Here is a 23545-nt window from a genome sequence, read left to right on the forward strand (position 1 = left end):
AAACAGTATCATGCCCATTTTACATAGGAAGAAACTGAGTCGTAAAGCAGAGTTGCCCACATTGACATGGTATTAAGTGCCAGAGCCAAGAGGAGACAAATCTGCTTTCCCAGTCAGAGCTCATTCTATACCGTGCCATCTTGGCTTTCATGATACTCTCATAATAAGAATACTTGCCATTTGATTGCCAGACTCTCTACAACCCCTAGTACCATATACATTGCTATGGAATCTGAGGCTCAGGGAGGTTCAAAAATTTACCTAATGCCACTCAGCTAGTAAGAGGCAAAGAGCTCTTGCTCTGTTCTTGGCCCTTTGTTCTTCCCATACAACGTGCTTTCTTTCACAAACTGAACGTATTCTAGGGCTTCTCTTCTGACTTTCTATATCTATATCAACAATCCTGTTTTCATCTCTAAAATCCATTCTTTTATCTTCAGCACCAAGGGGAGACTTCCACTCAAGGTGCTCTGTCATCATATGAAGCCTCACATGACTAAAAATGAATCAATTACCCTCATCTCTCTAACCAGTTCCTCCTCCTATGTCTCTGTATCTACATCCTCCCTGCCATAGGACATGGAACTTTAGAGTTGAATTATTCCTTTCCTCACCCCCTGTATTCTGTCAGTCACAAAGTCCTATGGAATGTTCCTGGGGAGTTGCTCATCTTTCTTCCTTTTCCTTCCCATGGCTATTTATTCAAGGCCCTGACCCTGACAGTGGATCAGGCTTCCCCACCAAGTTCATCTTCTATGCCACTGTGCAACAGTTTTATACAGTTTAACAAAGCTTTATAATATTACATGCCCCACCCACAAGCTTTCAAAGGTCCCAGAATACATATACAAGGAGTCTAGAGTCCCGTGAGTAGCTTTCAAGCCCCCCAGAATCTGTCTCCCCTCACCCAGCTGGGCAGGTTCAACCAGCCTAGTCATTGGTCATCCCCAGGTCATCGCCCATCGCCCATATTTCTCCCCTCACCCCAACTGCCTTTCTGCTCACTTCTGCTTATTCCTATTCTATCTATAATTTAGGTCAAAGTCACATCCCACCTCTTTCAAAAGACCAGTAGCTCTAAGACCCATAAAATCATGAAGTTTGCACAGCACTTAAAGCTCATACCATCCATCCAAGCACCCAGGCTGTACTCTGACTTGTTCACCTTTGTTTTGTGTGAGTTAGTCTTATCTCCCATCTAGACAGTAAGCTCAGAGGAATGGGGAATGGGGAGCTCACAGCTCCTAACAAAATGCTGAACATAATAAGGAGGGGCTCCAATAAATCTGTGCTTCTTGAAGTTTTAATATGCAGCTGCCAGACTTGTTTCCCTGGTTTGAGGTCTATGGATCACCTCCTGTGATCTTGAAACAGACAACCTCCAGACAACATTTTGAGAAGTCCTCTCATTTTTCAGGATCAGTTGCAAAATTCATGCCAAAGATAGACATGACATTGGTTTTTATTCTTATGCTCATCAACCAGATCAACAATAACTTGAGCACGCATAATTTTTGGTTATCCAAGGGTTGTTACTTGAAAATGCATCAAGATTTGCTATGCCTAAAACAAAATTCTAAGTATTTTGAAAGATATGATATACAACAAATTCCTCACATGCAAGAAGCAATAATTTGGTCTATTACTGGCTTTATAATAATCTCATGCAGTAGATGAATTAGAAAATCCATTTGGGGATAGGACGTGGAAGTCAGAATGCAGAACTGTTCTAACTAAAACTGTTCTAACTAAAAATGTAATTCATTAAGAAACCCAGCCAACATGGACTATACAGAGGACTAAGGAGAGATTTATATGATGCTTTTAGCACCACAGAATTATTTAATGAATTCCCAAAATATTTTAGAATATGCTAAATATTTATGGAATTAGATATGGTAGCAAAAAATGAAAAAGATAGTCCAGGAAAAAGAATAAATAAAAGAGATGGTTGAAATATCATGCTTCACGTTTAGGTTAATAACCCCAAATGGATAAAATTGAGTAGTTCTTTTGTGTGTGTGTGTGTGTGTGTGTGTGTGTGTGTGTGTGTGTGTGTGTATAGTTCTTAAGCAAGTATGTTATAATATGAAGTTTTTCCTTTTTAAAAAATTTTTTAATGTTTATTTATTTTTGAGAGAGAGAGAGAGAGACTCTAGATACAGAGTGAGTGGGGGAGGGGAGCAGAGAGAGAGGGAGACACAGAATTTGAAGCAGGCTCCAGGCTCTGAGCTGTCAACACAGAGCCCGATGTGGGGCTCGAACCCACAAACCATGAGATCATGACCTGAGCTGAAGTCTGGCACTTAACCAACTGAGCCACGCAGGCATCCCTGGAGTTTTTCTGGACAATGGAGAACAACAGAGTTGCAAGAAGGCCACAATTTTGTGGAGAGTGAACTTTTGGTAATTTGGAGTTAACCATGGTTTTTGAGATGGACTCTGTTTCTGGTTTCATTAGCGTGCTGTTTGCTTTTGAGAAATATGTTCCTGTTAAAAACCACAATGTAAAGTTAGGCACATTGTTTTCTTTTAGGAAGGTATAAAGTTCTTGGTATAGCCTAATACCTTCCTTTCAGAGTTTCGCCCAATAAACAACAACCTCACTTTTGCTTGAATATCAGTAACTGATGGGCAATCTATCTCTTTTCCAAGTAGTTCTAATTATTAGAACTTTCTCCTTCACTAAGTAAAAATCTGCTTCTCTAATTTTCCCACCATTCCAATTTTGCCCTGTGAAACCACCTGGGTCACATCTCCGCTTCATAAGATTGTTTCCAGTATCTGAATTTAATATTCAGATCTCCTTTAACTCCTCCTTTATTATGGCTAAAAATTACTAATTTCTTCAACTGTTTCTCAAGTGGCATTTTTTCTAGAAGCCTCACAATCTGGTCACCCTTCTATCACTATTCTATAATCCATTAATGTCTCTCAAAGCATAGTATCCATTTGTTTAGTACAGGACTCCAAATCTGCCTAGAGCAGAATCTAGAGGAATTAGTACGTCATATAATGTGTACCCAAGACTTTCTATTAATACGATCTAAAATTACATAAGAGATTTTAGTAATTTCACCATACCACTAGCTCATATTTAGTTAATTACAACCCTCAAAGTTCCCATCCCCCACCATGAACCATTTTAAGTTGCATCTCCTACGTTCTGTACATATTAAGTAGAGTTTGCAGAACCTACAATAAGGACTTTACATTTATAATTTTTTTTTAATTTTTTTTTCAACGTTTATTTATTTTTAGGACAGAGAGAGACAGAGCATGAACGGGGGAGGGGCAGAGAGAGAGGGAGACACAGAATCGGAAACAGGCTCCAGGCTCTGAGCCATCAGCCCAGAGCCTGACGCGGGGCTCGAACTCATGGACCGTGAGATCGTGACCTGGCTGAAGTCGGACGCTTAACGGACTGCGCCACCCAGGCGCCCCTACATTTATAATTTTATAGGACACTGCTCTTCCTTCTCCTCTAAAAACCCCTAGCACTGAAGCTGAGGCCACTATGACCTTCCCTAAAGATATCAGCACTGAGTTCACCGTCCTTCTCCAATCTCTGCCATGGTTCCTTGTGATTTCAGTAATCATACAGATGACTATTTCACTCCTGCCCTTGCCGTTCTTCTGGACCCCACTCCTCCAATGACCTTGTCTTCCACTCCCGCTCAGTCTCCTACTCCCCTCAATAACTGTGCCCCCTCCTTAATCTGTCTCCAACCCCACTCTGGAAGCACCACCTCTATCCTTTCAGCTCCCTCACTCGGGAAACCCTGGCCCATCTGTTCTTCTGCCCTGCCAGCACATGCAACCCATTTATATCATCTTCTCACTGTGCGTCATCCCCCTCTTGTCTTCCTTCCTTTCTCCCCGGATTCCATAACCCATCAGTATCCTCTCTGCCTTATACACAGCTCACCTCCTCCATGGACCCTCTCTTTTTCTCAAAATCAAAACCAGTTCAACCATCCACCTAATCCAAACCAATGCCCAGACAGCTGGACATGGCTGAAAAAAAAAAAAAAAAAGATAACATGTATGATAACTAGTCTCACATCAAGCTCATGACCACAAATTCCAAGTGAGCCTGAGGGCTTCTCAGAATTCCCAGCTTCCCCTAGTCCTTTCACTCTGCTATTTTACACCATTTCATACTTTCTCCCCTCCCCTCAAACTTTCAGCTCCACTCCTGCCTTCATGTGCTCTTGACCTTGCTTCCTATTTCATCGAAAATAGAAGCAGTTGGAAGAGAACCCCAACCTGTTCTCAGACCCATCCCTGTACCTGTGCCCCCCCCCCGTCTTTCCTCCAGTTATATCCACAAACTGTCCTAAAGTCCATCTACCGTCAACCCTCCACTATGCGTTGGATCCATTTCCCCTCACCTACTCAGTTGCAAGAAATGCACTCTCTCTCCTACTTTATCCATCTTTCCATCCCTACTGAATTATTTGTATAAACTTTATTTTTTAATGTTTATTTATATATTTATATTTGAGAGAAAGAGAGTGAGAGCGAATGAGGGGCAGAGAGAGAGGGAGACAGAGAATCCCAAGGAGGCTCCATGCTGCCAGCACAGAGCCTGACACAGGGCTCAAACTCATGAACTGTGGGATCATAACCTGAGCCAAAATCATGGCTCAATCGACTGAGCCACCCAGGTGTCTCACGTATTACTTTACTAATATGCTTTAAAGTCTCCCATAGTAAGAAAATAAATAAAACCTTCCCTTCTCTTGACCTCAATCCCATAGATTGACACAAAGATACATAGGTTTTGTTTTCCCACAGCTGTGTGGTCTGAGCAAGTCATGCTCATGTTTATTGATCCTGTGTTGACCTTGGAAAACTAATTCATGCCCTTGTGCCCATGTGGGTAGATGATCATAATCTCTTCTAGACAAGCTTCCAGCAATGACTTGGGAATAAGGAAAATGAGAAATGACACCAAAGGAATTGTTTCATTAAACTAAATATTAATGTGACACAGAAAGATGTACATATTCTAGGAAACCACGATACTTAAAAAAGTAGGCATTCAATGAACGTTTACTAAATTGAATTGAACCGCAATGGTTTCTCACTTTGCAGATAATAAAAACTTTTTGTGATCTGTATCCTACTCAGGATACAGTATAATGAGCAAAATAATACAAAACTCGCCTGCAGAATCAGAAGTAGATGAACACTAGAATCAGAATAAGAAGTCGATGAACCCTAGAAAAAAGATGGCAAGAAGGCGTATGGAAGATTTGAGGGGCAATGACCAGGATGGGTTTCCAGAACAGTGAGCTCATGAAGAGGAAGTTATGCTGGAAGCCTTGATAAAATTTATCATAATATTCTTTTTTTTAACATTTATTTATTTTTGAGAGACAGAGAGAAACAGAGCACAAGCGGGGGAGGGCAGAGCGAGGGAGACACAGAATCCAAAACAGGCTTCAGGCTCTGAGCTGTCAGCACAGAGCCCGACACAGGGCCAAACCCATGAACTGTGAGATCATGACCTGAGCCAAAGTCTGACGCTTAACCCACTGAGCCACCCAGGCACCCCGCCTTGATAAAATTTATAATCAATGTATTTTTAGGGTATGTAAGTGTTTCTAAATTTTAATGTAACCTGATTTGAATTCCCTATATGAAAGGACATATACATACTTTCTAGCAGAAATACTGATTATAACCAGAGACTATGTCCAGAGAAATAAATTACATTAGAAACTCTTTTATTTGAACCAGAATGCTAATAAAAACTGAAAAATAAATTCTTTTATTCTTCTTACATGTTCTGTGAAATATTGTAAAAGCATGTGCAGTGTTTCTTCTCATTTCAACAGAACTGTAGCTTTCTCAAAAGATGAAAGAAAACAGAAAACTGAAATTTACACCTTCTGAAGGGGATTACTGGGAATGACTCCAAATAAAAAATGTACACACATCTATCAAACACACCCACAGGTTAAGACAGTCAATCCAGCCTCCATGTGAATTTTAGAAGACGATCAGTAATGTATATGGTATAATTTACTATATTAAACAGAACACAGGATATATAAAAACTCTGAAGTTATTTAAATCATGATAGACAATTTATAGTTTTTCCCATAGAGTATCACAATGAGCATTTGAAAAATGTAAATTTATGAGCACTGCGATCCAAGTAAAGTAAAAATCTTTCTCTCTTCTCTCCCTCTCCAATCATCTAGTAATTTAAGTCAAATTATCTATAAGTCAATATTACAGAAGGAAATCATATTTATTTATCTGGACCACTCTCCATTCTGTTCTTCATTTTGCCTTGCATGCATGAAGCGGTCAATGAGTTAATTTCCAAAGCAACCATGAGTTAACTTCTTACCACTGCATTTTGCTCAAATGTTCTATTTTAAATTCTTCCTTTAAACAAAGGGCCATTCTTCTATCCTTGTGTTATTGTATGCTCCTTTTGAATGGTTTCCAGGAATAAAATAACTGATCATGAAAAAACAAAACAGTTGCTCTCACCATCCTTTGTATAAAGTTATTAGATGATGGCACTGATTCATGATTTAACAACTCTAACATGTTGTAGCCTACACACGGTGTATTAAATGTTCCCTTGGCAAGAGACATCATTTTGCATGCCCGTTATCAATTTTAGACATGAAAAATTGTAGCTTTAAAAGAATTACTTTTTTTAAGAACATGTCCAATCCACAAAAGGGACGGAAGCAATGAGAATACTAGAAACTACAGTGCAGTTTTAGTGATGTTTAAACACATTCATTGCAGGACATTACTAAGAAATATTTTTGGAAATGTTTCTTTAGGAACTTTAATTACCATCAATGTATAAAAATAAATAACAGAATTTCTGTCCAGATGGCATGATTAGTGGTGTTTTTCAGAAAAAAAAAAGCTTTTAAAATATCAGTATCTGTCTTACACTTTATAATTCTATCTGTAAAAGAAACAAAATCTGTTTACAGTGCCTCATGCTCAAAGTCTAAATTACTTCTTAGTTTGAGTCCCAAAGAGCACCATTCTTTTAAAAAAGTAAATCAGTGTAATAGGCTTCTTCTAGATTTTGTCTTTGATAAAGTTAAAGATGTACTTACTGACTTTGCTTATAGGTTAAAACTGTCATAATAACAGACAAGGAAGCTGGCCCAGATTTTGTTTGTATTTTTCACGACCTAGTTGTTTATTTAGATATCATGTCTAGCATCTAGGTCTCTTATAGTAGTCTCTCCAGTATAGGAAATATGAAACATAAGGATTTAAAACATTAAACAATCAACAACTATATGAGACATTCCTTCAAGCAGTGATAATAAACTAAAATTTTTCTATGTAAATATGCAAAGTATGTACGCCTTTTCCCTCCCTTCATTCTCCTCCCATCCAAACTTAGAATCATCATGTTCTATTTTATTAGTGTATTTATGGTCTAGGATAGGAAACCCCCAACACATTCAACAAAGCAAAATATTTCTCTAAATTTCTATAATAATAATGTTAAAACTTACAAATGCCTGCTTTGTGACAGGAGTTCTCCTAAGCATATATATAGCAACTCATTCTAGTGTATAGTAAGTTACTGAACACAGGGCACTTAGCTTCCTTTCCCCGGTTCCCCTAACCTTGGGGACACTAATGGGAGGTGGGCAATATTTAAAAAGAAATAATTAACTTTGATGACAGTGGATAAAGGTTCTGAACTATGAGTTACAAGAATGATAATGGTAAACCAACAAAAAAAAAAGGTGCCTCCCTTTGTCTATTATCTTTTTCTACCTTCCTTTGCAATTATAAAGAGTTTTGTTTTCTTTTCATTCAGATGAAGAAGTTGAGAGAGGCCAGGCAGTCTTTCCCAGTCTTAAATCTTTCCCACCCCCACAGCCTGAGTTAACAATCAATATAAGACAAATAGAGTTTTATTTTCTTCCTTTTCTTTTTTTTTTTTTTTCTGATTATGGTCCCCATTTTTTCTCTTTCCATCAGAATGTTTATGTTTTAGTTAACGCATTCCCCAAACCTCCTTTCCTCAGCTCAAATCTCTATACTAACTAGATCAGAGTTAAGACTACCTAATGCACTCCACCTGACCCTTACGAGAGCTGCTGGCTTCAGAAAGGGGTTCCCCTAAATCGGCTGCCAAAAGCACGCAGGCCAATCCCACCCCCTTTCCTTCCTCCGGAAGCACCCATCACCCCAGATCCTCAAGGGCTACGTGTCCAAATCTACACAACTCCCATTCCACTACAACAAAGCTTTTTCAGAAAACAACACAACACGGCCCCTCTCGAACCTCCTGCCTGGAAACACAGGGCTGCCCAGGCCGGCAGCCCTTACTCAAAGCTCGCCTCCCGCATCCTTTGGCCGGGATGCTCCAAGGCCCTGGTCCCAGCTGGGCACCCAAGCGCTCCGGTTCTCGAAAGGGGGAGTCAGGCTGAGGGGGGCCGAGCCCAGGGCAATTTCCAAATGCCCGGGCCGTCCATACTGCCTGTAAACTGTACCTCGTCCACTCACCACCACCACTCAAGCCCTCTCACACCGCAGCCAGGCCGGCCGCTCTTAGGGGTTCCAAGTTTCAATAATGCTTCCTGCAAGATGGGGGCATCTGGGCAGTTAGGAAGGAAAGGTTGTGGGCGGGGGCAGCCACAACTCCCAACCCTCTAGCAACGCTGCCCCTCCAGAAAGAGACACAAACACCTTGGGGTTTCTGTTTTCTGGGGCGAGGAGGAGGAGGAGGTGGAGGCCGGGAGAGGGGACTGGGAGGGAGTAGGGTGTGGCGATGTGTGGAGGGAAGGGGTAAGGAAGACTTAAGCCACATCCCTGCCCGGGACCGAGCCCGGTGTAGCGGCAGCCGGCCTGCCCGTCGCTTTGTTGTCAGCGTCCCCGGGAGCCCGCGCGCACGCGGAGCGCAAACACGCCCCAGAAAATCATCGCAACTGGCCGGGCGGGCCCTCCGGCCCCCAACCCCTTGGCGGAAGGAAGAAACTTGTACGCGGGCGCGCCGGCAGCCAGGATGCTGCCGTTTGCCCCTGAGGACAATTTTTAAAGCCCAGATAACAATGATAACGACATAAAAAGAATTAATAGTATTTTGACTTCTTCGGAGCATTTGGAAGAAAAAAAGAATTCCTGTTTTCTACAGTCCGCCAATATTCAGTCGCCCGTGGCGACGAAGCAGGGCTGAGGTTGGTGCTCCAGGTAGAGAGCGCGAGCGAGGTGCAGAGCCGAGCTGCGGAGCAGGGGACCGGCTGGGGGACCCGGGTCCCCGACGCCATTTGCGGGGCAGCGGCGCCCGTCGCCCGCCTTACCTGTGGATGCAGTTTCCATGGCAACGGGCGGCGGCCGGGCGGGGCCCGAGTCCAGTTCCCGCGGCGCCGCGTCCCCGGCCCCAGCGCCCAGCCCCCGGCCGGGCTCCCCAGCCTGCGGCGCCGGCTTGGCCCCTGTCGGCGTCACGGCTTCCTTCTCCCCCTCCCCCCGGTCCCCGAACCACTGGGACCCGGAGCCTGCCAGCGGCAGCAGCTCGTCTTGGGGATCGGGCGGCGCGGCCATGGCTGGCGGTGCCCCCGGCGCGGCGACGGCGGTGTGGCGGGGCCGAGGTGCGGTGCCTGGGGCGGCCGGGCGCTCCCTGCTGCTGCCCCCGCCTGGACTCGGGGCTCGGGGAGGCTGCGGTGTCAGCGCCGCCGCCGCCGCCGCCGCTGCTGCTGCAACTCCGGCGGAGCCGCTGGCTGCCGCTCTCCCCGCTTCAGCTCCTCCTCCTCCCCCTCCTCTTCCTCCCGGCCCCGCCGCGGCCGCTGCCTGCGCTCCTCCTCCTACTCCAGCCGCCGCCGCCGCCGCCGCCGCCGCCGCCGCCGCCGCCGCCACCGCCTCGCTACTCCCAAGCCTGTTATTACGCAGGTGGAAATGGCCTGCCTGGTCCTGGGCTCCCTCGGCCCACGTCAGCCCCCGGCCTGCTAGTGGCAGGCCCAGATTAGGGGATGTGCCACATCCACTCGAGTCTTCCTTGAATCCAAGGAGAAGATGAGCAGGTAGAAGCAGTCCCCAGCTGAAGCGTGACTGATTAGGCAAGCTGCCCTCCCAACTCCTAAAGTTAAGCCCGGACTGGCGTCTTGGGACCTGAGGCAAAGAAGGGAAGCTTAGAGACCTCAAGGCCACGGTTCTGAGGGTGACCAGTCTCAGCGGTGGAGGGGATGTGGGGCTGCGCGGGGAGGGGTGAAGATGGGTGTTGGCAGAGGCAACTGCAACCCCGAAGTTAAATACCGCGTTCTTAAAAACTGTTGTTTCCAGAACGGGGCTGAACACAGCGGAGTACAGGAAAGAACTATGAGGAGAGTCCCAGAAAAAAGCTTACCAGACCTCATCCGTACCCGCAACGAAAGCAAATAGGATGTCACTAGGCAGGACAAAAAGCAGCTACGCTTCCTTTCAGAAACACTGAGCCAAAGCCATACTGATTATCAGCTGTCTGCGCAGTCTATTTCATTTGAGAACGTGGACATCTCAGGAACCTTGCTTCTTTTTGTTTTCTTTTACAGCTGTCTCTGACAAGGTGGAACGATACATGAGAAAAAACAAAACTCAGAGGAGTTGGCTTATAATGTGTCATTCCCATATTTTGACCCATCTTTTCAAACAAAACTTGTGCGCTATTGGTTCATAAATGGTCTACAAAATGATGAAGCTGGAAAAAAATAAGGTTCAAGCCAACACACAGGGTAGAGGAATAGGCTTATCCACTGCTTCTTCTCTAAAAATGGTAGGGCTAGAACTGCTTGAGGCTTTGTGGGACTGCTAAGCCACCATAGGCCTGTCAAGGGTCTCCACCTGTTGATTTTTATATTCAAAGGCTACTCAGATGCTCTTCAAAAATGCTGAAAATTAAAAGCCTGGATTCTGTCCAACTCTTTGTTCTTCTAGTACACTATTGTTCAAAAGATGTTCAGTGACAACAAATTAGAGAAAATGTATTCACTCAGTAGACCACAGATATGGCCTACTAGTGCCAGATGTTCCTGGGGATATGATGATCACGAAAATTTTACATTACTGTTATCTGCAAAAATTATGCTGGACATGTTCATAATCTTGATTATGGTGATAGCTTCATAGGTGTATACATGTCATAACTCATCAAATTGTTTACTATAAATATGTGCAATTTAGTGGATATCTATTTTACCTCAATAAAGCTATAAAAAATCACCCCCTCCAACAACAACAACCAAAAAATTCTTGGTTATCATGAATCATCGTGGTTTTTGAAATCTTTCCATGGGTAAAACAAGCCTGTTTAAGAAATCTTTAAGACAAAAAGCTATTCCACTGCGGTCTTTCTGTGTAGCTTAATCCTGTTGTGTAATCAGGGGGCACTTGTGAGATTTTTTTCAAATCTATTGTTTAGAACCCCTTGAAGCCATCAGAGATACCAGAAGGGAATTTCCCAGTTTTATTATAACATGCCAAGAACACAGAAAGCTCTAACTCTATAACATTAAGTGGTTATCAATGGGTACTGAATATTTGAGAATTGTTCTGGTAGGGCAGTTTCATACAGAATTACACAGAATATGTTATTTTATTTCCCTGAGAAACACTCATGAAAGTCATCATTAAAAAACTGCAATAGCAACACAAGCCCCTTAGCTTCCTTGTGCCTAAATAGATAAATAATTTGGGAATATGATTCTAATTATTTTCCATATTTCATCAGATGCTAATCAGTACTCTGAGAATGTGAGGAGAAAATAGCCAGTTAAGTATATTTAGATTTTACTTGTTAGAGGAAATTGAAAATTTCCATTGTGACTGAAAATTTCCATTTTCATTTCCAATTTGATGGAAATTTTATTTTAATAAATAATTCTATTTTGCCTTGCTGAAAAGAGGTGCATTCGCTGTTTCTGTTTTAGCAATTTTCACAACTATCTTTATGTTTTAGGTTCTTCCTCTGGATATACACAAATCATCGTCTATTTGGGTGAAGAAATCTTCAAGTTTGTGTTTTTGGGTTTTTTTTTTTAAGTTTATTTTTGAGCGAGAAAGAGAGAGAGCGAGAATGAGCAGGGGAGGGGCAGAGAGAGAGAGGGAGAGAGAGAATCCCAAGCAGGCTCCACACTGTCAGCACAGAGCCCGATGTGGGGCTCAAACTCACAAACCATGAGATCATGACCTGAGCCAAACCAAGAGTAGGACACTTGACTGACTGAGCCACCCAGGTGCCCCTCAGGTTTGTGCTTTGGTGTGAATTTACCAATGTTTATCAATGTTATATTTGCACCCTTGCAGACTGACAAAGCTTGACTACTTTGAAGATTTATGGGCATGATACAGTCGACTGTGGAATTGCAGGGCTTGCATAGTTGCTCTAAGTTATGAATTGCTCTAACATGCTTTTGATACAAAAAAAAATAAGGTTGGCACTTTTAAAGAATTCTGGGCAAGAAGAGTCGAGACAAAAGAACTGTCAGGTTTTGTCTCCTGCTATTGTTTTCTGGAAAAGAAGTTTTGTTCATTATTTCAAAAGAAGGAATCTAGTGAAGAGCATTTATTTAACACTAGCTTCTTAACTTAGACCAACTCTTATATCATGGGGAAAGGGAGCATGGAGTATGCAAAAGGAGCACTACAAGTAACAAACTTTAACCAATATGAAACCCTTTCCGGCTTCAATATTAAAGTTACATAAGAGTTCTGTGCCTCAGTTTCCTTAACTGTAACCTAGATATTTTAATAGTATCTTCTGCACTGGGTTGGGGGGGGGGGCGCACCAAATGGGTTGACATAAGTAGTTATATTATTAAGGTATAACAGCACATGCCAAATTACTTCCAGAGAATGGCTTATAATGGTAAAAGCTCTGCCTGGGTATTTATATTTGCAAAGATGAAAGAGTCAAAGCCAAAGAATCAAAGAGTTCATTTCAAACAAATTTAAAGGCATTTAAATCAAATTAGATGAGAAATGTTCCCCTATATTGAGTGACCATTGGTCTGTTTCTACGTGTAGGTCCTATAATTCTGAAAGGCAAACCTTACATAAAAATAAATATATTTCAATGCTTCTGTTTTTATTATTTTAGAGAGAGAGAGAGAGAGAGAGAGAGATCATGAGGGAGAGGGGCAGAGGGAGAGAGAGAGAGAGAGAGAGAGAGAGAGAGAGAGAGAGAGAATCTTAAGCAGACGCCACACTCAGCGTGGAGCCTGATGCACGGCTTGATCCCACAATCCTGGGATCATGACCTGAGCTGGAATCAAGAGCCAGATCCTCAGCCAACTGAGTCACCCAGGTGTCCCCTTCAAAGATTCTTTCAAGTAGTTGGGTAACACACACACACAAATTCATCTCAACTTGGAATAGCCTATATCAGGAATGGCAAATACAATTCATTGACTGATTAGTAATGAGTGCTTGGGGCACTGTGCTGAGAGTCTTAGGCCATGTTCGGATTCAGTAGGAAAAAGTGCCTAGAAAGATAATATCTACATGCAGGCAAGTGAAGGAGATATGGCAATACATACCAAGTATTTTCCTTCTCTGGATTATATATGTTTATTAGCACCCAAGCCAAGGGCTCTACTTTTGAAACTTTTTAGAAAAAAATGCAACTGTGAAATCACTCCCATTGATTTAGTAAGATAAAGTGTTTGACTCAAGATGAGACTCATTCTGCAGCCTCAGATTTTTCTGAAATCATTGTGTGTGGGATTGGTTCAAAGCTCATTTTGTCTATAGCATCTAGCTCATTTTGCAACATGGGTTTTACTCTACCGCAATGAGTGGAAGCTCTTGAATTTCATATGGAAAACAGTTCTCCATTTCCTACTGCAGTGAAAGAATACTTAGATTGAAACTAATTTATAGAGACCATAGGCTGGTGCACAAGACCGCTGTGTTTTCTCCACTACAACACTCACAATGTCTCACAATGCATTTGGAATGCATTGGGCTCCTTCTGTCCATAGGAAGTGGCTGCTGTTACTCTGCCATCCATGGGGATAAAACATAGATGCTTCTGGGGCGCCTGGGTGGCTTGGTCGGTTAAGCCTCTGACTTCGGCTCAGGTCATGATCTCGCGGTCCGTGAGTTCGAGCCCCGCGTCGGGCTCTGTGCTGACAGCTCAGAGCCTGGAGCCTGTTTCAGATTCTGTGTCTCCCTCTCTCTCTGCCCCTCCCCCCATTCATGCTCTGTCTCTCTCTGTCTCAAAAATAAATAAGAACGTTAAAATTAAAAAAAAAAAAATAGATGCTTCTAATGTCCTCTAGTAGGGATGGAAAGAAGAGACTTGATCACTTTTCACTAAACCCAGTTTTGGTTTCCTTATAGAATTTGTGCCTTTGAACAAATCTGGAAAGTTTTTTTTTTCTCTTTGGGTGAAATTATGAATTAGGAGATCTGTAACATGAATTCTCCATGCTTTGGACTCACAAAACACCTTTTAAGACGTTCTGAGCTTGAGGAGAAAGACCAAAATATACATTATGGAAGTAAATTGAATAGTTCTTTGCAGTTTGTAAACAGATCTCATTGAGTACACACACATGCATACTTTTAATTTCCAAAATCTGATGAGAGATATGGTATCTTCACAGTAAGTTTTATACTAATGTGATGACCAATGAATTAGGAGATTTCAAATGCGCTTTTGGTAATTTGTATTTTTTTTGTTTCAATAATAGCTTTATTGAGATATAACTTGCGTACAATATAAAGTGTCTAATTCAATGATTTTAAGTATATCCACATAGTTCTGCAACCATTATCACGATCAACTAGAAAACATTTTCATCTCTCCAAAAAGAAACTTTGTGCCCATTAGCAGTCGCCCTCCATCCCCACAATCTAAATCCAGTCCTAGGCAATCACTAATCTACTTTCTGACTCCATAACTTTGCCTAGTCTGGACACTCCATTTGAATGAAATCATACCATATGTGCCCTTTTGTGACTGGCTTATTTTCCTTAGTATAATGTTTTCAAGGTTCACTTACGTTATAGCACAGATCAGTACTTTATTCCTTTTTTTGTATGGATTCTCTTATACTGTATGTTTACACTATAATTTGTTTAACCACTCATCAGTTGATGGACAGTTAGGTTGTTTCTACTGCTATAAATGTTTTTGTACAAGTTTTTTTGCGAGCATGTTTTCTTTCATCTTGCATAGGTACCTAGGATTAGAACTGCTGGGTCATATAGGGTCTCTGTGTTTCATTGTTTGAGGAATTGTCAATTTTTAATTTTGTTTTCCAAATTAACTGCACCATTTAAAAATCCTGTTGGCAATGTGTAAGGGTTTCAATTTGTTCACCTCCTTCTCAGCACTTGTCATTATCTTCTTGTTTTTATTACAGCCATCCTAGTGGGTGTGAAGTAATATCACATTGTGGTTTTGATTTGCATTTCCCTGATAGCTAATGATGTTCATTCAGCATCTTTTCATGTGCTTCTTGGCCATTGGTATAGCTTCAGACTCTGGAGAAATGTCTGCTCATTCCTATGCTTATTTTTGAATTGGGTTATTTGTCTTTTATTATTTAGTTGTAAAAGTTCTTTCTAATTTTGGATATAAGTCTTTTATCAGATATATGATTTGCAATTTTTTTTCTCCCAGACTGTGAATTGTCTTTTTTACTTTCTTGATGGCATCCTTTGCAGCACAAACATGTTTACTTTTTATGAAGTCCAATTCATCTATTTTCCCTTTTGTTGCTTATGGTCTGGTGTCATATCTAAGAAACCATTGCCTAATCCTAGGTCAAAAGATTTACAGCTAAATTTTCTTCTAAGATTTTCATAGTTTTACATCTTATGTTTAGGTACACTTTGAATTAATCTTTATATACCATGTGGGTAATTTGTTTTTCTTATTTTGTGAATTGCCTTTTGTGTCCAGTGTTTACTTTTCCAATCAGGTATTTTTCCTTAAATATTTTTAAATGCTCTTTGTTTTGTATTTTTGTCATTTATGTTGCAGATATTCATCACATTTTATTGTGCAGGGATAATGAGAAAACTAAGGTTCTGAACAAACTTCAGAGATTTTATTAAAGTCACAAGGCTAAAGCAGCCGTTACTGAAGTCTAAGCCTTCTGACTCTATGACTTAAGCTCTCCAAATGTAAAGTCCTCACATAGTATAATCAATTTTTCAGTTTGCACATAGTATGCCATTGACAAGAGCCCAGCAGAGCTCTTATGCCACTATAGAGCTCAATATAGACCACAGAGGTATTCAAGATTAGTAATTACAGACTACATCCAAAGTATTCTGAGTCTGAAGCAAAATCATCAGCATGAAGACCAGGATGAGAAAGGTACTGATGGCCTGTGTGGAAGTCAGAACCCTGGACAGCTCAGTAGGAGCATTAGGCAAAACCAGTTTTCTTTTAACTTTAAATGGTAATTAGTGAAACTCCAGATTCATGGTTGGGCCACAGTTATGGGGTTAGTTCCAGTTTAAAGGACACTGGTCTTATTCATATGGCCCCAATATATCCTGAGGAAAGTGTCATACCATCTTCCAAGAGTCTGTAGTCTTTACGAACTGGCATGGCCTCATCTTTGAGCCTGACAAATACGTTAAGAAATCCCGGATCCCTGGGGCTTCCGTGGGGTTAGTCAGTCTGAGGAGAAATTGTTTTCTCTCCCTCCTTGCTTGAAGCTCTTTATCCTTAAAGCTGCTTTTTCATCAAAGTTAGGGACTGGCAGGAACTCCACTGTAAGTGGGGTCCTGAAACATTACTTGGCTTAAGTTTACATGAGAGTTCCAAGAAGAGTTGAGGGGAATACTGATGTAAAAGTGCCCAGAGCCAGACCATATTTAAGATTCCATATATACTGTAACACAAGTTTGACCACTGGTGTCGTAGAGCAGATGGGACCACCAAAACTCTGTGTCTCAGAATCAGTAAATTCTATACCTGAAACTAATATCACATTGTAGGTTAACTAACTGGTGATGCATGAAATAATGTTATTCTTTAACAGAATTATAACTTCTTATGCAGCTTAACTGTGGAGAGTTTAGATAGATCTTTCTGCCAAAAGTTGCTTCTACTCTAGCCTGTAATTGGTATTGGAAATTCAACATTTTGACTTTATAAATTTGTCAGGTCAGCACTGTTGTAAATGGCAGTATCCCCAGAAATGATAACTTGGCATTCATAGTACTGACATCTCATAGTGAATTACCAGACAGCTTTACTAAGTTTAGCTTAGATTTTGATAAGGGGAGAAGTCAAGAGCCAAAGCATTTTGCCCTGCCCAGGGAAGACAGCCCACAGAATTGCAATGGCATGCCCTTGAGAGTCAGAGGAATATGCTTAACTTCTTCTGGGATGAATTCATTTCAACAAACTATAACCCTGCTCACCAAGCCTTACAGATTGTAATATTGTAACCGAAGTTATCTCTGGGATTGTGAAAACATTTATTTTCTTCCTAAACTTTTTTCATCTTTTCTGAATACTCTAAGAAAAAAAAGTTATATTAAATATCTCAAAGGTAAACAACCAGCATCCTTTGGATACTAGTAAGTTTTGCTTATAAATTTTTCATGTAAAGTCGTTTTAAGCATCAAAAATCAATTCATTAAAGAAATGCTATAGGCTGTTGATAAACCAGAGGAAGATAAGGATTATGCATTTGACTGCATCAAGAAAACTTCATGTTAGCTTTCAATGAGCAAGCATGTCTAATACCTAACTTCAAATTTTGCTACACCCCCCCAAAAGAAAACAAACCACGAAACTACATACAAAGTAAACTACAAAATGAATTTTTTAAAGCAAAAGGTTTATAAGATATTTGTAGGAAGAATGATATCAAACGGTTGACTACTTACAATCTGATGATATTGCCTTTTTTGTGCAGACACCTATGAAACTGGAACCTCCTACGGGCTGTGGATCATGCTTCTTGAGCAATTCCACCGACACAATTTATTCAATAGACACCTTCATTTGTTCATTCATAAATGTACTGAATACTTCCTCTATTTGTCAGGCTAAGACAGGCTATGCTGCAGTAAAGTATTAATTCTGAAATCTCAGAGGCTTAGACACACAACTAGTACAGTTCAGAGGAAGCCCTGATCTACACGATCAGAGACTCATACATAGAAACTCCACCAAGTTGTAGCTGGAACACATGGGCTTGTAAACTGTCACAGAAGGATAAGAAGGGAGAAGGAGTGGAGAATTCTCATCTGTTCCCAAATATGTCAAACTCCAAGTGTTACACATAACTCCTTACAGAGTACTTGCCAGAACTAGTTACATGCCCCAAGTCTAATGGCAAAGTATCCTGGAAAATATAAAGAAGTACATGGAATATCTGGTGAGTCCAATCAAATTTGTTCAAATGTTTATACCAGGCACTTTGGGAATACAAAGATGAATCCGTTTTTCAATACGTGTACAATCAAATCATGGAGATAATAAAATGAGCATGTGAATAATCAAAATCCAAAGCAGAAGGTGATAAGCACTAGGAACAAGGTACAGATAAAGTCATATGATAAACCAGAAGACATAAAGATTACTGCTATCTGGAGAGGTCAAAAAAGCTACATGGGATAAGTATTTGAGGTAGGCTTTGAAAGTTGTAGGATTTGTACATGAGGAGCTGATGACTAGAGATCATTCTGGTCTAAGAAACAATAAGGGCCTGGGAGAGAGAAATTATAGGACACTTACAGAGAAGAATAAGTCTGTTTTTCTAGAGCAAAGGTTTGACAAAGTCAGAAATAAAAATAGAAAAATTGGTTGGTCTCAGATTGTGAAGGAATTAGAATGCTATATTAAGATGCTTAGATTTTTTTTAAAGGTAAGAGTCTTAATGAGAGGTATGACAGATGTTATTCAGGAAAAGAGAGTAGCAACTCAAGTGGTTTGGAAGGGAAGAAAATTAATGGTAGAAAGGTCAGCTATCAGGCTATTAAAGTTGTTTTGATGAAGAACACTGAGAAAGAGGAAGTAAAAATAGAAATTAGGGGACATATATTAAAAATATTTCAATCAACAGAATTTGATAGCTGATTAAACATGGAAAGAGTAAAGATTGACCAAAAGGTCTAGAATTTGGGGGAATGGAGAGTTCATAAATATCATTAACAGGAATTTTAAAAAACACAGGAAGAGTAGCTGGTTGTGAAAGAATAATTAGTTAATGTTTGGCCACACAGAATTTAATGTGCAGATGAGACACAAGTGAAGGTATCCATCTGGATACTGAAATGTGAAAGGTCAATCAAGGTCAAAGCTGGTGATTCAGATTGAAGTGTCACCTGGGTAGAGAGGATAATCTAAGTCATACAGTTGGATAGGTATACCAGGGGAGATAGTAGAGGGCTAATAAACGGGCCAAGAATATATCCTTAAGAAAAACATATTTAGGGGTGTCTGGGTGGCTCAGTCGGTTAAGCATCTGACTCTTGGTTTCTGTTCAGGTCCTCATCTCACAGTTTGTGAGTTCAATCCCTATAGTGGACTCTGAGCTGACAGCATGGAGCCTGCTTAGGATTCTTTCTCTCTCCCTCTTTCTGCACCTCCCCCCCCCCCCGCCTGCTCACTTACTCTCTCTCTCAAAATAAAGAAATAAACATTAAAAAAAGAAATACATATTTAAGAGCCCAAAGAAGAAAAATCAGCATCCAAGGAGGTAGGGGGAGAGCAAAGTTGAGGGAGGAGTTTCAAGTATGGGCATCTTCAACAATATTTAATGCCTGATGGTGATGATAACTCAATTGGCAACTGAATTTCACCATTGAATTTGGCCACTGGAAAGGAAGTGGGGGGAAAGATGACACTTGCTTAAAAAATAAAGAGATTAAGGGAATGTGCCTTTTGGAAAGGGAGAGAAAAAGTGTGTAGGCTAAGAGGAAAGATAAAATATAGAAAGAAAAATTGTAGATTCAAGAAAAGGAGGAGATATTGAAGAAGCCAGTGGATAAGGACAGAATGAGCACCTGGTTCTCTTCACCTACTATACTCATCACCCAAAGAAGTTCCCATTGTTCTTGCCTATGTTTTAAACCATTTTAGGTGGACCCACCATAACTCCACTTTCTGGTCTCTTCCTGCCTCTCTTGGATCTTGACTGCTTCCCTGTAGCCCTGAAGTCTCTCCTTGCTGTGGGTGCTTACTACTTACCTTCAATACTGATATTGGCCTTCTTCTTGGTCTACAGCTCATGTGCACCCCTAGAATTTAGCCAGCTCCCATCTAGTGTAGGAAAACACCCTACCCAATCTAGTCTCTCCATAAGACCCCAACCTGGTACAGGCCCTTGAGAGCAAGGATTAAATTTAGAATGTAGGAAATTGACTTATTTTTCAGAAATGAAAAGAGAACACAAGAGAGATGAATATTGAGAAAAAGTTTGAGCTGGAGATGAGGGAGGCTTCATGTCAGAGAGCTTGTAGCTTTTCAGTGAAGTAGAAGGCAGAGTCATCTTTAAAGCATGAAGATGGCAATAGCAGAGTTTCTGAAGGATAGGAAAGGTTGCATGTAAGCCTAACATTTGTAATTTGTATCGCTTTTTCCAATTGATTTCTATTATAATATTACAGCACATTATTACTCAGATCTGCTAGACTCTAATTCTCCAAATGGAGAATTCCAATATTATCAAAGACTTTTCTAACTGCTCTTTACCAAAGGCATTCTAATATCTCTCTCTGGAAGGCAAATGAATAATCAACATAAGATTTCATACAAAAAGCATCTTAAGACATTCTGTTTCTAAAAGTTCCTCAATAACTCCAGTGGAGTTAAATGGCACAATAGTTATCCCACTGCTTCTAAACCTTAGTATAAATCATTAATCAAAACAGACAAACAAAGAGAACTGTGTGAGATTGACTGGAACTGGATTGGTTAGGGATTCTGAAATCAGATGGGATTCAAATTCCAATTGTATTACATACTGGCAGTATAGTATAGCAAGAAAGAGCAAAAGGGCATGGTGGCATCGGACTTCCTGGGTCCAAACCTACCTACTCGATGATGGCAAATGATTCCCTTAAAGCCTCAGTTTCTTTTCTTTTTACTAAAAATTTTTTTATGTTTATTTATTTTTGAGAGAGAGAGAGAGAGAGCAGGCAGGGAAGGAGCAGAGAGAGAGACACACACAGAATCTGAAGCAGGCTCCAGGCTCTGAGCTGTCAGCACAGAGCCCGACACGGGGCTTGAACCCACAAGGGTGAGATCATGACCTCAGCTGCAGCCGGATGCTTAACCAACTGAGCCACCCAGGCACCCCAAGCCCCATTTCTAATATCTATAATATTGATGTTATAACCTGTAAAAGAGCAGTCACAATGTAGACAGACCTCATAGGATTATTGTGAACATTACATGAAGTGGGTCATATATTTAGGGTTAAGAGCATGAGCTCTGCAATCAGGCTGTTTGAGTTTGGATACCAGCTCTGCCACAGTCTAGCTGTGAGACTTTAGGTGAGCTACTCTCTGCGTCTCCGTTTTCTCAACTCAAAAATGGGAATAATAGTCTGTTCTTCACAGGACTGCTGTGAATATTGAGTGACATGATAATATAAGGCCCTTAACATAGTGTCTGACATATAGTGAGCTCTTTATAAACACTATTATTATGATATAGTCAGCACAGTGCCTGACATATAGTCAGCACTCAATAAATTGTTTCAAATTATTCTAAAGGGAATGTTTTTAGTGTCTCTTCAAGATGATTCTGATCAATAATAAACATTGGTTTGCCTAAAGCCCAACTGATAATGCCAGCATTCCAACTACCACTAGTGGAATATGTTTTCACACAGTTGTAGGAAGTTGGACTTTGAAAATTAAATTATATTAGAAATAAGGATGCATTTAACACTGCACCTGAGCATACATATATAAAGCATGAATGCTCTCAAGACTTGAAGTAGCTGCTCTAACAAGAACAAAAACATGAAATAATTTCAAGTTGAAGAAACACCATAAAAATCAATGAATGCAGAGCCACAGGCAATGATGCCCCTGCTTGGTTAGGAAATGCTAGGAAACAGCAGTGCTGGCTGACCAGCTGGGCCCGCCGCCAAGAGTGCCAATGTAAAAGAGCATTGGGAAGATGGATACATGCTGACTAAGAGTTATTTTGGTTGTGTAAAAATGAATTTCTTCCTATATGTTGTGTAGAACAGGGTAGCACTGAGTTCTTGGATGTCTTTTTTCTCACTGATTTATATGGACGTTTTATAGCAGTGACTAGCACATAGTAGGTACTTAATATATGATGTCTGTATAAATGAAGGAAGAAGTGTGGAGTCCCAGTAGAAGACACATTGGGGATCCTTTGGACTAAGCAGGGTCACCTCCTTCAAGGGACACTGCTCCTCCTTCCCAACTCTGAGATGTCTCCACCAGGCACCTTGAGATCTTGTAATATACTGGGTCCTGGCTTTGACCAATATTTGCCTTATGGAAATGGACTGGCTTAGATTTAAGCTTTCAATCCCTGCTTGTCCTGGTTTCTCCCTCAGATGTGGCTTCAATTCTGGTGACTTGCCCTTTCCTAGTTTCATTTCATCTTGCTTTTACTTTGCATGTCTCCACCCACTTCCCAGTTAAACCCAAGTCATTGGTTTTCACTTCTTGGCTTTCTGCTCTCTACATCTATCACCCATGGGATAGAGGCTTTTATGCAACTCTGGTACCTGAAAGCTCTGAAGTTAACCTCATGGGTTCTGTCAGTAGTACCTACTCTGCCCATTACCCCCCAAATATGCATGGAGGAATACCACCCCCAGCTAAAGGCCACATTGAAGGCCATTGAATTCCTAAATATTTTGAAAACTGAAGTCCATCACCTAATTCTCTTATTTCTCCTAAAATCTTTCTCCTTAGCCTTCCAAATACCTTCGAAAGAAACAAGAATCTGTCCAGCCTCTTGGCATGGCTTTAGTTTTAGCTAAAATCTTTAACCTATAAACTTAAGCACAGCTACCTTAAAGTTTAGACTTCCTCATAAACCTCCAATCCAAGAGGGTTAGAGATAAAAGCCTCTAGTGATAATAATTACAGTTTCCTGCTTGACTATTTTGGATAATCCACAGCTTAATTGTGGTGGATTTTGAAGGATGCCTAAATGTGGTTGACTGGGTCTGGAAGTTTCAATGGTAATCACCAGAGCTATGTCTTAGTCTTGGCCTAGATCACGAATTTCATTTAGCTTACTCAGTTTGGTCTGGAATAAAGCCATTCTAAATGAGTTTCAGGAAGTTCTCAATAGTCAGTTCATTTGGGTCACCGAAGTGGAAATAGTTGTGACTCTGTGCAGATTACTGTGCCTACTGATGAAACTGATTCAATGCCCCCCTTAAATACCAGCTCAGGTATCTTCACTATTCTCAAACTTGGTGGCTTCCTTAAGGATCATCTTAAACTGAGGCACTTAAGCTAACCTGACTCCAACATTCTCTTCCTCTTTGCACTTGGGCAGGTGAGGCACTATGCCATTTACAAGCCCCCAGTGGAGAGAGAGTGGAAAACAATCAACTCTGGAGTAATGAGGCCCTTATTA

At 40.9% G+C, this 23545-nt stretch overlaps 1 protein-coding gene across 3 annotated transcripts in view; it reads right to left on the reverse strand.

Annotated features, from left to right (window-relative positions):
• Positions 1–23545, reverse strand: part of RTN1 (reticulon 1) — a 351234-nt gene that overhangs the window by 216013 nt on the left and 111676 nt on the right. Inside the window, exon 1 of one of the 3 annotated variants that reach the window (XM_053224513.1) lies at positions 10355–10379. The exons of 1 other annotated variant lie outside the window; for it this stretch is intronic. In XM_053224513.1, the coding sequence (XP_053080488.1) occupies positions 10355–10364 (10 nt within the window). In that variant the 5' untranslated portion in view covers positions 10365–10379. Of the gene's footprint in view, positions 1–9314; positions 9777–10354; positions 10380–23545 lie in introns of those variants that run through there. One more of the 3 variants, XM_027065842.2, reaches the window with a different exon arrangement.

Source organism: Acinonyx jubatus, chromosome B3 (assembly GCF_027475565.1).
Source record: "Acinonyx jubatus isolate Ajub_Pintada_27869175 chromosome B3, VMU_Ajub_asm_v1.0, whole genome shotgun sequence".
NCBI classification, from domain to species: Eukaryota; Metazoa; Chordata; class Mammalia; order Carnivora; family Felidae; genus Acinonyx; species Acinonyx jubatus.